Source organism: Cervus canadensis, chromosome 11 (assembly GCF_019320065.1).
Source record: "Cervus canadensis isolate Bull #8, Minnesota chromosome 11, ASM1932006v1, whole genome shotgun sequence".
Taxonomy (NCBI): domain Eukaryota; kingdom Metazoa; phylum Chordata; class Mammalia; order Artiodactyla; family Cervidae; genus Cervus; species Cervus canadensis.
In genome coordinates this window covers 28,504,616-28,520,198 of record NC_057396.1, presented here as the reverse complement: position 1 = coordinate 28,520,198, position 15,583 = coordinate 28,504,616, and the positions used below count along the sequence as shown (strand labels likewise).

General features: G+C 50.2%; 1 protein-coding gene across 2 annotated transcripts in view; it reads right to left on the bottom strand.

Annotated features, from left to right (window-relative positions):
• The window catches only part of GRIK4 (glutamate ionotropic receptor kainate type subunit 4), a 484,233-nt gene that overhangs the window by 21,583 nt on the left and 447,067 nt on the right, over window positions 1–15,583 (bottom strand). For both annotated transcript variants that reach the window (XM_043482502.1, XM_043482503.1), the window contains exons 14-17: window positions 12,251–12,360; window positions 8,180–8,353; window positions 4,357–4,522; window positions 2,601–2,826 (exon numbers count right to left, since the gene is read on the bottom strand). In XM_043482502.1, the coding sequence (XP_043338437.1) occupies window positions 2,601–2,826; window positions 4,357–4,522; window positions 8,180–8,353; window positions 12,251–12,360 (676 nt within the window). The remainder of the gene's footprint in view (window positions 1–2,600; window positions 2,827–4,356; window positions 4,523–8,179; window positions 8,354–12,250; window positions 12,361–15,583) is intronic.

The window sequence follows — 15,583 nt, the reverse complement described above, 5'->3', positions numbered from 1 at the left end:
AACGTGGGCTAGCTCATAGTTCACTCTCCCCATCTATCTTGCCCTGTCGAGCTGGGTACCCTTTTGTCAACATGGTCTGGGAGGTGAAATGTTAGATTTGAGACAGGCACCCTAGGCTCAAGCCCAGTTTCTCTCTCCACCTATTCTGTGACCTTGGACAAGTAACGTATCAACCCTGAATCTCAGTTCTATCCTCTGGGATGGCAAGGACCACATCTATCTTGCAGGTGGAATAAGATTAAAGTAACACAAGCAGAAACAGCATCACTTCAGACACAGAACCAATGCATTTCCCTCCCCTTTTCATTGGTTATCGATGAGAATTTCTAGAGTCAGTCAGCTTCATGTCAACTCTCTATAGGTTTTTCTCTAGGAAAACTTTCGAAACACTTGACATTTCAGTTAAATATGTTAAATTGCTAGAGTATTATCAAGGTGCACCTTAGGTTCATTTTGTGGTTCACTCCACCATCTTGAAACAAAATGTCAACCAGTAAATTTCTCAAAGGGGCCCACGATCTGTAATATTAATGGAACAATGAAATATGATGCTAAGTAGAGTATGCAGGTGCCCTGAGTGAGGCTTCTGGTTTATAGAACTACTAGTGTCAGAAAGAGAGTAACTCATATTCCTGCCTATGTGCCTGAGCTTGGTTCCTGAGCAGTCTTGAAGAAGTCATCTTCTTTGATCAAGTAACAGAGGGAATGATGGAAAAGATGAGGAGGGTCTAATGTTCCCCCAAACAGGCTGTGTGATGAGATACCATGGTGAGACCAGATGATTAGGTTTAACCTTCAAAATAACCCTTTGAGTTAGGTATTAGAAACCTGGTTTTAAAATGAGATGGGCTTCCCTGGTGGCTCAGACAGTAAAGAATCCGCCTGCAATGCAGGAGACCTGGGTTTGATCCCTAGATTGGGAAGATCCCATGGAGAAGAGAATGGCAACCCACTCATGTATTTTTGCTTGGAGAATTCCATAGACAGAGGAGCCTGGCAGGTTATAGTCCATGGGGTCACAAAGAGTTGGACATGACTGAGCAACTTTCCCCTTAAAATGAAATAACTGAGACTCAAGACTTAAATCACTTGTCCAAGGTCCTGCAGTCAGGAAGCAGGGTGCATTTCCAGATATGCCTGCCTCAAAGCCATGCTCTTCATAAGACACTGGTATAAGTGAGCCCTGTAATTTATAGAGTTCTGAGTTATGTAATGATCCAGAGAAGGGGTGTAACACTACTATATATAAAATAGATAACCAGCAAGGACCTACTGTATAGCACATGGAACTCTACTCAATATTTTTTAATAACCTATAAAGGGAGAGAGTCTGAAAAATATATATAAGTCTACTGAATCACTCTGCTATACACCTGAAACTAACACGCCACTGTAAATCAACTATACTTAAAAGAAAAGAGAGAGAAGAATTGTGCAAGATCATAGCAAAGATGCATGTACTGTATATCAATTTCCCCACATGATTTGATTTCCTCCATTCCTGCTTCTTTCCCTGCTGCCTCACACAGGACAACCTTGTCTGAAGTCAGCCCTGTGCCACATGACTCTCCATGGTGTTGGGAGAAGGGTATGTGTCTGAAGACACTTGGGAGACATTTCCAGACTTCCACCACAACCATGGTGGGCAGTTAACATGCTCCCCCTCACCTTCTGGTGAAGGAGCCATCAGCAAGGGACGGCCTAACGCAGGCATTGCCTTTAGAAGGCATAGCTGGGATACCTTTCTGGAAGCCAAGCTTCTCTAGCCTCATCAGAGCTACATCAGAGCACTCCTGCTCACTCTCAGCTATCTACGCTGACTCAGAGTAGACAGATCCATGAGAGCCACAGATGATTTGAAAGCCATCTCCTCCAATCACATCAGTCCCCTTTCATATTACACCTTTCACCACGGACACTAATAGCAAAATTAATTCACTTGAGTCCTACCATCTCCCTTCCACCACTAGAAGAGATGTCAGCCAGCAGAGAAATGGTCAAAGAACAGGAAGCAGAAGGGGAGAGAACAGAAGGCCTAAAGAATCCACCAGGGGCATCTGAGTGCCCTTTAGTAATCATGCAATTAATAACTAACAAGGGCTTCCCTGGCAGCTTAGTGGCAAAGATTCTATCTGCCAATGCAGGAGACACAGGTTCTATCCCTGACCTGGGAAGATCCCACTTGTTGCAACTACTGGAGCCTGTGTGCCCTACACTTTCTGCTCCATGACAAGAGAAGCCACCGCAGTGAGGAGCCCACACACGGCCATTAGAGAGTAGCTCCTGCTCGCCGCGACTACAGCAAAGCCTGAGCAGCACTGAAGACCCAGCACAGCCAAAAATAAATAAACAAAATTATAAAAATCTAATCAATTAACCCTTCAGTAACTAAGGACTGAGAACTGATCCCTGATGACGTGAAGTATGAGGGTTTGCTTTTTTTAAAAAACAAAAAACCCTTGAGAATGCCCACGTCAAGTCACTGAGAAGTTGGTTCTAGAAACAGGGGCTGCTGACGTGAAGGCTGCCTTCAGTGGTCTGAGCTGCCCTGAGCCTGCCTGGGTGGAGCTACCCGAAGAGGCTGATCCTCTCCTGCATACCGACTGGCATGCCAATCCCATAGCCCTTGGTGTCCAGCAGGCCCCCAATCTGAGTGAGGTTGCAGTTTCGCTGCCGATAGTACTCATTCATGGTGGACTCCAGAAGGAAGGCGTAGTTGGAATTCAACACCCTGGCGATCCCCTCCTCCGTGCTCTTCACGAACACACTCGGCTGCTTGGAATACATGTAATTCCACATGCGCTGGTAGGTCTGGTAGCGGGAATTCTGGGAAAAGAACACAAGGAAGCAGGTTGAAGGTAGTGAAAGGAGACAGTGGTCTGGAAAGGGAGAGCATCCAAGTGGTCCCCCAAATCCTGGTCCTTCCACTACTCAGTCCCCTCCTTGCATTCAGGAACCTGTTCCCTTTCATCTCTCAGCTGCTGCTGCTCAATGGCAGGAGGAGAGGGTTGTGATTCTGATACCTTTAACAGAAAGACAGCCCCTGGAGAAGGGAATGGCAGCCCACTCCAGTATTCTTGCCTGAAGAATCCCATAGACAGAGGAGCCTGGCAGGCTACAGTCCATGGGGTTGCAAAGAGTCAGACATGACTGAGCGACTAAACGTGCACGCACACACAGAAAGACAGAGAAGGAACAGGATCTGAAGGTGCTGCAAACTCTGCCTACTGGTTTGATCATTGCATCCGCCTCATGCACCCTCAAGAGGTCTTCCATTGCCAACCTCCACACGCTGACCAAAGTGAGAATGGGTATTCTGGCTGCATCCTCCACCGTCCTTCCTGGAGGTAGCAAGCTCAGGTTCATTCTGGACTTCTAAGAGACATCATTCAAAGGAAGAATGCCAGCCCTTTTCTATCAACTCTGAACCAGTCCATCAATCACATATCCAATGTGATTCTTGGTACTGGCTTCTCAGGTACAAACAAGAAGGAGATAGAGATTTCTGGGGGACTATCCAAACCCTATGTCTGCATGATGCCTTCATGGTCCCTGTGCCAGCAGCTCTGAGACATGTACAGAAAACAGAAAACTGAAGGTCTTGGACTTGTTTCATGTGAAAATGAACTTCTTGGGTCATAGGCTGCTTAGACACTCACAGACTCCAGGGAAATCTGCTTCCCTAGAGATCCTGAAGCCAACACAAACTATTTATGTGTCTAGCCCAGCTCTGGTTGGCCAGCTAACATGCATTGTGGCAGGATCCGCTCCTGGGCCTTGCAAAGGAAACTCAGAGAAGCCAAAACGGTCCCCATCTGAGATCTATATAGTCTAGGATCAGTGAAACCAGTTCAGCTTAATCTAAAGTTCCTTACACTTCATTCATTAGTGTATTACTCCAATCTTGCTTTGTCTAAGTACTACTAATAAAAAGCCTACAAAAAAAATTTTTTTAGCCTACAAGAAAATTTTTAAAGTATGCATTAGCTTCATCCTACGCAGTAATATAAATAAAAGTATAGGTGAGCTTCACCACATATTTTTTCTAATGCTTATTAAAATAAATATGAAACTACTGCAATTAAAAAAATTTTGATCACTAAAAGCATCTTAAGGAGCAGTAATCATTCACGATCAACACTCAGGGACAAGGCTGACATTAACCCAATGCTCTGGGGACCTGGTTTCAGGGATATTTTGGGGAGCAGGGGGGAAAATGAGCCCCATGAGGACCTCCAAACTAGGTGTTCAAAAGGGAGGATGAGATGAGGAGAGATGTTTTTATCTCCAGCCGACAAACATCTCAACTTTATCCTGCCCAACTCCCGATGCTGGTGAGCAACCATATGGGTTTACTTGGAAGAAGGTCATGCTGGAGCCTCCATGAATCGTGCCATACTCAATGGCAGTCTGGTCAGCCAGGTCATCCACAGACTCAATGGGCACGTCCATGCGCTGCACAGTCAGGAAGGCTGCCAGGTTGGCCGTGTAGGATGAGATGATGATCAGCGTGAATGCCCACCTATGCAGGAAAAGACCAGGAAGTCATCATTGCCCGGGTGCCCCCAGGAGTCTTAGCCCCCATCTCCAGTACTGCTGTGACATGGGCAAGGGCAGGTGGCCCTCTTCTTCTGAAAGAGCCCTCAACTTAGCTGCGGAGGAGAGAGGAGGCAGGGCGTATGATGTCAACAGAAATGAACAGTGCTCGGGAGGGTTGCCTCAAAGAAGACCATGGCTCTCTTTCTCTTATTTCCTAAAGGAGGTGATTATTGGGTTGCTACTCAAAAGAAGTGTGTCCATGGACATGAAACAGCTTGGGAGACAGTGAGCAACGAGCTAGTGAAAGAGCTAAGGGTGTCAGCTCTGGGGGCTCCGTTCAGAGCTACAGCCGGGACACCTCCCCCACCCCCTGCCCCTCACGATGCAGCTGACCTTCAGAGGAGCATCTCCATGTACTGAGCACCCACAGAGAGCTGCACCCTCCAGCTCCTGTACTCCCGACAACTCAGGGAGGTGAAATTCTTATTCTGACTTTACAGGGGAGGAAACCGAGGCTCGGAGAAGCAAAGTCACATGGCCAAGTAACACATGGAGAAATTCGTATTCTAAAACCAGTTCTACAAAGCAGGAGCTCTTCAAGACAAACTGATGACAAGCACCTTTGAGCCGCTGAGAAGTTGGAATTATAAAACACTCTTACAAAGGTCATGCTATTTCAAAATGGAAGGTTGTTGCACTGGGTAGATCAAACTCATTTAAAATTAGAATAGCTCTGCAACTCAGGCGGCACACATGCTAAAGTCATTAAAACCAGTTTGTTCACTTAAGTAGGTTAAACAGGACTTCTACCATCTGGTCAGCAGTATGGATCTGCTTTCTAATCCATTTGTTTATTGGGGTTCAAAGATATATGTAAGCACAACTGAGGCTGGCAAATCGCCAAGTTCTGAATCAGTGGAGTCTGAATTAATGAGGCTTCAATTCATTACGAAGACATTGCCAACGAAGGCACAGTGTTTGCCACGGGCTGCGCCAGGGAAGCTTGCAGGTGGGTTTGCAAGAGCAGGAAGTCCCATTACCCCCTTGGCCTGTGCACTTTCTTCCAGGAGTGAAAGGACAGGTGCACCCATCAACTTGATGGGCACATCCACATGCCAGCCCACCAGATCCACACCCCAGACCACTAGTAAGAGATCTGGTTTTAGTTCTGGCATTGTCTAATTCCACCTGTGAGACCTTGGGGGAAAGCTACACAGCTCCTCTGAGGTCGTTTGCTTGTCTAATAAATGGGGGATAACAATGCCTGCTTTGTGTTTCCCGGGAGGCACAGTGGTAAAGAATCCACCTGCCAGTGCAGGAGATGCAAGATACTCAGGTTTGATCCCTGGTTCAGGAAGATCCCCTGGAGGAGGAAATGGCAACACACTCCAGTATTCTTGCCTGGAGAATCCCATGGACAGAGGAGACTGGCAGGCCACAGTCCATGGGGTCGCAAAGAGTTGGACATGACTTAGCGACTAAACACCCTAATAATGCCTGGTTTATCTGTCTTGGATCAGATCAGATAACATGTCATTAGTGACTAACTATCTGTAAAGGATGAGACGAGCGTGAGATACAGAGACGAGTAGAGACTGTCCCATTTCATCACAAATGGGATGAAAGTCATTTGTCTACCTTCCCTACTGGTGACCTGTAAGGGCCAAGAGTCCCTCCATCCTCAAATTGGCTTTCCTGCTCCTGCCAGAGTTCTTATACCCTCTTGGAAGTTGTTTCTCATGAGCCTCCCCCAGAGGAGGCTGGGGGTGGTGGTGAGTGGTCCCCAGGTGGAGGTGAGCATTTGGAAGTTGCTCTGACCCACTGCTGTGGGTTAATGAGCCCTGGGTATGGACATGACCTCAGAGCTGGCTGGAGGGTTCCCTCAACCACACAGCTACACTCTGGCATCTGTTCTGCCCTGGACAGCCATGTGGCTGTTTATGCCACCAGTCACAGGGGACAGTTCCGAGAGCCTAAGTAGCTCAGTGCAAGCCCATCGCCTCTGCTGAGAAAGCAAATTACACCCAAGCTCCCTCCAGAGGGGCCAACAGAGCCTTGCTCCTGTGCCAAACGGGCATTTTATTGTGAAGTTGGCATTCTTGTTAGAGACACGGCATTTTCTGTCACTTGCTCTGGATGAGGACGCCATGGTAGGCCACGAAGGCCGGGTCCTCTGACCTCCCACTCTCCAGGGAGCCAACAAACTGAGGCTGTGATTTCATAACCAAGAGCTCCAAGAGGCAGAGGGGTGCACCAACACCCCTGCGTCAGGCTGGGGAGGACCAAGCCTCCCTCCCACACATGCTTTGGAGCAGGGTAACCGAGCCACCTGGGGCCAGCTATTTAAAGCCCTCTGAGCCAGTGGGCTGAGTCAACAGCCTGCAGGACAGGTGGTCCCCTCGGCACCAGGGCAGATGTCCCCTAGGGGAGGGAATTGCTGGAGGCACGAGCTGACAGGTTAAGGGAGCAGGCAACGGAGCCCCACTTGGAGGCACATGGTAACATGCCCCTTTGGAAGGAAAAGTCCAGGTAGGAAGGGATCAAAATCTGTAGCTGACGTCTCATCTCCGGGTTTCTGCCCAGATTTCCTGGATTTTTCAGAGAGTTCTGCGACTGTGCCTGCCAAGGTCTCCTTTCTGCCGGGGAACGTGAGGCCTGGCTCCCCATGGTGATTAGCTCAGTGACTCCTGGGCTCGATGTGATAATGGGTGAGCATCCTGCCCCAGTCATTTACATCCTACTGTATTTGTCACTTATCAGTCCCAGCTGTGTTTCCACCTGCTAGGATCAGCCCCAGTCCAGTGACTCCCAGGTAACTGTCCAGATGCTCCACCATCCCCAGCATCCTCATCCCTTCCCCTTTCCTCTGGCTTACACAGGCTGAGAAGGAGGGGAGAGAATGAAGGCTGTAAGTCCTAAAAGCTGTGACACCAAGCCTGATGGTGGGTTTTTAAGTGAGGATGGAGAACTTGCCTCTCAAGGCTACATTGAGATTTCATTTCCCCCCAAAATGAATGGTCTAATAGCAATGATCAGTTCAAACATTTATGTGGCACTTCCAACTTTTCAGGGAACTTTCCCACACTTTGAATCATTTCACCCTCTTCCTTTTGCCCTGCCTGATCCAAGAGGAGAAGGAGCTGGCCAACCGCCCTGTGGACCCTGCTGTCAACTTAGATCCTGAGGTCCCGTCCAACTCTGAGCCACTAAGAGCTTGCATTTTTCTACACCTGCTGAGGTGGACACATCTGGCAGGCCCAGAGGCAGGAGCAGAGGGACAGAGCTCCAGAAAGCTGCTGGAGGGGGAGTGATGTGACTTGGGGTTGGTGGGGGGAGGGCAGGGACTTCCTGCTACACACTGTGCACATTTGCACAAATTTGCACATGACTTCTCAGGCCCTGCCTCTCAAATGCCAGTCATTCTCAGGTCAGGAAGTTGTAACTGCCTTGCTGTGGGCTTTCAAGGCATTTTCTCACCGGGTCTCCTTTTGTGTCTTGGCTAAACTGCACCCCCCACTGCCCCTCCCCCAACCCCACCCCACCAGCCCTCTGAGCTGGCAGAGGCTGTCCGAGGGCGGAGCTGAGGTTCCTGCCAGCTGGAAGCCAGATCAGGGCTCATCTGAGGACCCCAGGATCTTACCAGACGCCACTGACGCAGCGGGTGGATAAGGCGCGCGGGGCGATGGTGGAGCCCTGCTGCATGAAGCCCCCGACTGGAAACCAGAGGCTGTTGCCCAGGGAGTACTGATTCACAAGGAGACTGCACCGGCCCTGGGCACACGGGTGGGGGCTGTACCACTCGTAGGGGGTCAGCCTGTGGGAGAAAGGAGCACAGATCAGCGCCGTGGAGCGTGGGCACGAAGAAGGGGTGCTGGGGGCGTGGGGCTGCTCTTCTTCTGGCCTGACCCCTGGACCTTGGTAGCTGCCTGTGGCCTTGGGCAAGCCAGCTCCCTTCTGTTGGACTATGTTGGCCGTTTCGGAACTTTCTTTAATCAAAGAAACATCTTAATTTTTTCAAAATAAGTCACAGAGGTAGATGGCTGGGAATTGCTTGTCCTGTCTTTTTTTGGTCCCCCGAAGTGACCACAGAGAGAACCCTAGGGCCCCACAGAGCCGTGGATTGAAAACTCCCAACCCAGAGCGGAAATTTTCAAAATGTAACTGACATAATCACCAAGAAGGCTTGTGAAAACACGGATTGCTGGGCCCCAGCCCTGAAGTGCCTGATTCACTAAGTCTGGGTGAGGCCTACGAATCTGAAGGTTCCAGGGGGAAGGGGATGCCACTGGTCCAGGGAGCACACTTCGCAAACCACTGGACCCAGTGGTTCCCTCCAGCCCTGGTTCTCAACCCTGTCTGTGTTTCAGACTCACCCGGGAGCTTTTTAAAAAATGCCAACACCTGGATTGCATGCCCAGAGGTTCTGACTTTATTTGTCCAGGTACGGCCTGGGCCTCAGCATGTTTCAGGGCTCCCTGGACGAGTGTGATGGGCACATGAGGTTGACAAGGCACACAGGCTCCTTCGATGGTCCCTCGCAGCCTCACGCTGGCCTCTCTCTCAGCAGTACCTCTGATGTCTCTGATGCCCTATCTTCCTGCCCACCAGACACACGCCCTCCCTCCTCTTCTGCAGACTGCCTCCCACACAAAGCCTTCCAGCTCCGATGTGAGAGACGCATCTGGATGTATGACAAGAAGGGCAGGGCTGCGTGTTCACGCGATGTCATCATCTCCCCCGGCCTTCCTGTCCCTTCAGCCTAGTCTGCACGTGCGGTGCTGCAGGGCTGGTTCACATTTCCTTCGCTGCTGCTTGTTCCTGACTACAAGGCCAGTGTGCCGTCTCTGGCCCCTGCCCCCACGCGTCCTCCTTCCTTCCAGGGGTAGTGGGGTGGGATCATACTCGTGGGGCTTCACCCCAGTGGTTCCCAAGCCTACGGGTGGTTAGATGTGAGCTTCAGAACTACAGATTCCTGGGGCCTCATCCCTAGAGATTCTGAGATGATTTGACTTAGACATTCAAGTTTTTTTAAAGCTCCCTGTATGACTCTGGTATCAGCTGGCTTGGGAACGGCTGTTATAGAGCAGTGGTTTTCAAACATCTTTTCCCCTCTAAAATCTTACCCAGAAGTACAATATATGAGAGAGAAAAGTGGAGCTGGTCTGAATGAAGACGAGCTGAGGCCACAGAGCTCTGTACACCTAGCCTCTTCACCGCCCCTCCACATGTCCGTGCCTACCAGGAGCCTCCACGTCCCGGGGAACCCAGTTTGAAAGCCATTGCCTTGGGCCCGATTACCCTACCCTCAGATATTACTTATATAGGATATTATATGTATTTTGCTGTTGTTGTTCAATCGCTAAGTCCACGTTGGACTGCACATGCCAGGCTCCTCTGTCCTTCACTGTCTCCTGGAGTTTGCTCAAATTCATGTCCATTGAATCAGTGACACCATCCAACCAACTCATCCTCTGTTGTCCCCTTCTCCTCCAGCCTTCAATCTTGCCCAGAATCAGGGTCTTTTCCAATGAACTAGCTCTTCATATCAAGTGGCCTGTGTATCTGTGTGTGTGTGTGTGTGTGTGTGTGTATACACACCTTGCATGATATATATGATGTATGATCAGACCTCTAGTACAATTTTCTGGTTAATCTTTTTGTTAATTCTGGATCCTGGGGGGCAGTGTGTGTGTGTGAATGTGGATGGCAGGAGAGAGGGGCTGTTTAAGCCCCCAGGGCTGATTGAAAAGCTTCAGGCTGTGGCAGGCAGGGTGAAGCAGTCTTGTGTGTGTGTGTGTGTGTGTGTGTGTGTATGTATCTGATAGCCACACCCTAATACCACTTCCAGGCCCCCGAGGTCACCTGAGAACCATGACCTTCTCCACACAGGGGCTCAATCAAAGGGGACAAGAGTGAATTGCAGGGCAGCGGAGCCGAGACTCAGGCAGACAGCTTCCTGTGAGCAGCCGCAGACAGCCCAGCGAAGTGCAGAGGGGACGTGTCAGATGGCGTGCCAGCTCCCGCGCCTCGCCAGTCGACACCGACAACAGGTACGTGACAGAGGCCACGGCTACAGGCCCAAGGGGGGTAGGGGCACCCAAGGGGCATGTGCAGCAGCCTGTGATGATGACCAGGTTGTAAGCAAGGCCTTTCCCCCTCTGGCTGGACCTCAGGGGTCATGGCTTTGATCTCCACTGGAAGAGGCGTGGAGTGGGTGATGCCATGCCTCTTGGGCAGGCTGGGAACTGCCCCAGGGGTTCGTACTCCAAAGGTCCTTGGGGCTCCATTTTCATTTTTTAAAATTTATTTTTAATTGGGGAGAAATTGCTTTACACTGTCGTGTTGGTTCCTGGTGCGGGTGTGCATGTTTGGTCATGTCTGACTCTTTGAGAGCCCACGGACACAGCCCACCAAGCTTCTCTGCCCATGGGATTTTCCAGGCAAGAATACTGGAGTTGGTAGTGATTTCCTTTTCCAGGGGATCTTCCTGATTCAGGGATCGAACCTGGGTCTCCTGCATTGCAAGCAGAGGATTCTTTACCATCTGAGACACTAGGGAAGCCTGGTCTCCTCTGTACAATGATGCAAATCACCCATAATTATACACACATCACCTCCCTCCTGGGAGTTCCATCTTCTAGCTGGAAGGAGCACAGGCTCCCCTTAAGCAATGAATAGCTGTGCTTCTGCGGAAGACCCCACCCCACAGAGGTGGACTGTTCACTACAGAATAGGCCAGCGCTGCCCCTGTAGCCCCGAGGCAGAGGAGAGCGGACGGCCGGACCAGAGCCACTGTCAGCCCCCTAGACTCTCACTCTGAGTGGGTCTTGGCTCCTCTGAGGTGATCAGTTGAGCTCTGAGCAGGAAGCAGGGATCTGCATGAGTGACCTGAATCACGGGAGCTGGCTCTGCCTCTGGATAGTAAGTGGGCTCTCCTGAAGCCCAACTTAGAGCCTCAGAGAGAAACGACCCCTCTGTGCATCCTCCTGGGATGCTCCTTGGCTTCTTCCTGGGCTCAGGGACACTCTCTCGTCTAGGGAGATGGGTTTCTTGTCCTCCCCAACCCCTGATCTGGACCATGTGTCTCAACTCAGCGCTGCTTGCCAATGCTGCTTTCCATCCTGCCCTGCTGCTGCCAGCCACCCTGCACGGTCTCCATTCAACAGGGCAGCTGTGTTTTCACAGACAGACCCAGGCTGGGGAAGCGCCAGGCCCTCTGCAGAGGAGGCCGTCTCCCTCGCCTGTGTCACCGAGGCTGCCAGTTCCCCACTCCGGACTTGCAGGCTCTGTTTCCTGTCACTCAGCACTTTGTGGCAGGTCCTGGCGAGGACAGATGCCCGGGCAGCCAACGGCAGGGCAGGGCACTTAATCAGGGTAATCTTCCCACCACCTTCCTCCCCACCTCTCTCTCCCAAAGCAGGGGGCTGGAGACCGGGAAGCAAGAGGGGTAAGAGGTAAGGGACACAAATTCGGACAAGCTCGCCTGCCTGTGTTGCGCGTATCAGGGGATGGGCACGTAGATGGATGGACGGGCAGTGCCCGGCTGACAGCCGGCCGAGTGGCTCGGGTCCTGAGTCCGTCTCCCATTCCTCTGGTTTGGCACCAAGGGCTTCTCCACCCGCCCCCTCCTGCTCCCCACCCCCGCCCGTGCAGTTCCCAGAGGTGGACACGAGGTGGCGGTGTGAGGACAGCGACGGGGAGAAGCCAGTACCGAGCCACGAGGAAGAGGACGCAGCTGACGGCCAGATAGGCTAGAAGCATGAAGAGCCAGACGCCCGGAGAAAATGGGTCCAGGAAGGAGAAATAGCCGGGTCTGCGTCCCTGGAAATGGAGACAGAAACGAGATCCATGTATGCATTCAGTCAGCACAGCCCTTGGGCAGGGGAGGGCAGAGGGGTTGGTGAGCTGGGAATGGCTCCAGACTGGACTGCCTGGGGTTATGGGTGATTGGTTTAAACGACACAGGGGCTGAAGGCGTAGAGGGGTCTGCTCTGAAACCCATCTACACAGCCCTTATCTCAGTTGATGAAACTAAAGAATGGCCCAGGGCCTCATCACTTCCTAGGATGAAGGAGGGTCTGTGCTGGGCAACAGAACAGCCCTCAGTGACCCTTATATGTGTCCCCATGTCCTCCAGGGGGAGCGTAGATGGGCTCTGAAGCACCTTTGAGCTGTTGATGTCTGAGGACATGTAGCCCCCTCTCTGCCACGCACGTCTTTCTTATGAGGATGCTAATTCGACAGGCATCCTTGTATTTTGGGTTGCAGGGTGATCTCACATACAGGGAGACCTTCTCATGTAAACCTCAAACCGGGTGCTGTGAAGCACCCAGATTCTTATTTTCATTGTATTAGGAAAAAAAGCAAAGCCCTAGGGCATTCAAGAGATCTGTCCACGGCTCATCAGTGGAAGAACTGGGACTCAAATGCATGCTTGCTGACACAAAGCCCAGGATGCAGCGGAAAAATATGGCTGTCCCTAGGCCAGGCAGTCATGGGAACCAAAGGATGGAGCCAGGAACCAGCCAGAAAGCTGGGGACCACACTCTGGCGGGGGGCACTTTCTGCAGGAAAGTGAGATGGAATGAGAAGGAAGAAATTTCAGAATCTGCTCCCGGTCTTTAGCAGTGTGGTCTCAGGAAGTGCACACCCCTCTCCAGGCTCCACTGGAGCTGATCTAGATCAAAGGTGATACCCTGGTGACCTGCAGCCCACAGACCACTTGTTTGTTAACTTGTAGTGCTTACTCATTTTGATAAGCTGTCAACGTTAAGTGACTAGGACGTTTCACAGAAAAATCCAGATTTCTGGCTTAAAAAATGGATGATCTGGCCATGTTGGGCCTAATTCTCAACCAGCTGGAGCTGAGTGGTGGCCGTTCACTCAAGACAGGGTCCCTCTCTGCAGCTCCCACTGCTGCCCAGGTCTTGAACCAGGCTTGCTTCTTCCACTTACTATGAAACCACTGGAACAAATGTTCCCTAAAGACCATTCTAAATCGAAAATGATATGATTTTTATGATTCCAGGAAGCTAGGAAGTCCATGGATAGGGTAGAAAACCAGTATTAACCTCAGGGGTGAGATGAACAGGTAAACTTTCAAGTTCAAGGACATATCAGTCATGGCACAACCTGCTGTCAATATCAAGATATGTCATTTTGCACTGGGGTTCCCAGAGACAACACGGGGAGCTATCTATGCCAATACTGAGCTAATCTCAGTCAGCTTTCTGGGCTTTTGTTATCCAAGGGCATGAGATCCATCCAGACCATGAGATCATGCTGAGAAACTGCAGGTAACAACAGCTGCTCCCAAGGCAGCATCTAAGGAGCAGGGGAGACAATGCTGCAAGGCCCTGTTCTATTTGCACAAACCCCAATCGTGGGTAATTTTCAACTGCTCTTCTGGTGAGTTCTCCATCCCTTCCCAGTGAACCAATAGACAAATTCCCAAAGCACTTGGGAGTATAATTTTACTCTCCCACTGAGGACACAGTCCAGAGGGTACAGAGTGAAGAAGTCAAAGCTTACCCTCTGCTAGTGGGGCACTGGTTCCTGGATCTTGAAGTCCTTCATCAGTGTGACAGTGACCCCTGGGGTTGTCTGTCTGAAATTGGATTTCTCTCCTAATGTGGCTTAGACCAGGGAACTGCCCTCTGATACCAACTGCAATTTCTTTGCCTCATGTGTGTTCATGTTGAGCTGCAGGGAACACTCAGGTGACTGGGAAAATAAAACAGCTTGAGGGACAAAGCCCAGTGACCAGGGGAACAGGAGAGAAATAGGGAGAAGACCATTTGAGTATGTATGGTCCTATCACTATGTAAATTGTCTAACAGGAAGAAGGACTCAATACAGCAGAATTGGAGTCCTCCGTTAGTCATTCCCGTGTCCATCACGGGACTAACCATGCCTTCATCATCATCCTAAGAGCCAGTGCAGATGCGGGAAGATACAGACTGAGTCCAGAGGGGATGAAGATGCCCATTATGTCTACACACCTGCTGCAGATAATCACTAGCTTGGGCCATTCCTGGGGTCCTTCTATCCCCTGGAACTTCTCTGGGCAAATGTACATGAATTCTACACCTGTCACTCATGACTATTTCACTCTGTGTCTCCCAACTAAGAGATATCCAGGAGAAAAAAATTCTTTCATTGTTGCTCTCTGAATCTGAAACCCCATTAGATGCTCAATGTCAGAAATCTATACCTGATTATATCACAACGAATGAAATTGAGGAAAATGACAGCACTATTTAAAGCTGCCATATTTGGTTATGGGTGATAAGAAATGATGCACAGCCATGGGAAAAATTCCTGGAGACTTAAGTTATAAAACACAGAGCATCACACAAACAAGGATCAAGACATAAACAGAGCTCCCCTGGAAACATATCAGTCACACTGGCAAGGCAACATCTGATTCCACGTGTGATTGACTGACGCCAACCAGAAGAGCAAGGAATGGGCAGTCATTTGAGATGTGGGTCTGGGCTTGCACAGACTAGGCTTGGACTAAGCCCAAGCTGTTTTTATGATGCCAAAGAGAAGTATGTTCCTTGCAAGGCTCTGAACGCCTCCTGTTTTTTTCTATGTGGATGCTTTTGATTGCTTCCTTCCCAACAGACATCTGAGTTACTGGTGCTGGGGGGTAGATCAGGTGTCACATGCCACTGACATTTCTTCCTAATAACAGGTTTTCCTTAACCCAATGGATATATGGATATATGATGGTGATGCTTTTCTTCAGAAGAACTCAAAATGCTTCACTATGTTCTTTGGATTTCAGTACTCAGTACTCCATATTGACAGATGGAGGAAATGGGACCCAGGGAGGTTAAGTGCCGTGCTCACATCACTGGTGATGGTTTCAATTTCTCTGGTGCTCGTTTGTCAAGCTGTGCCATAGGGATACCGTGCTCTCCTTCTTTCAAAAGGCAGCTGTACCGCATCTTCCTCTCTGTTTTATCTTTACAATTTGCTTCAATAAACTCCCTAATTAATCCCACGCCTTCTCCCCAATGCCAACAGAATCCCAGCC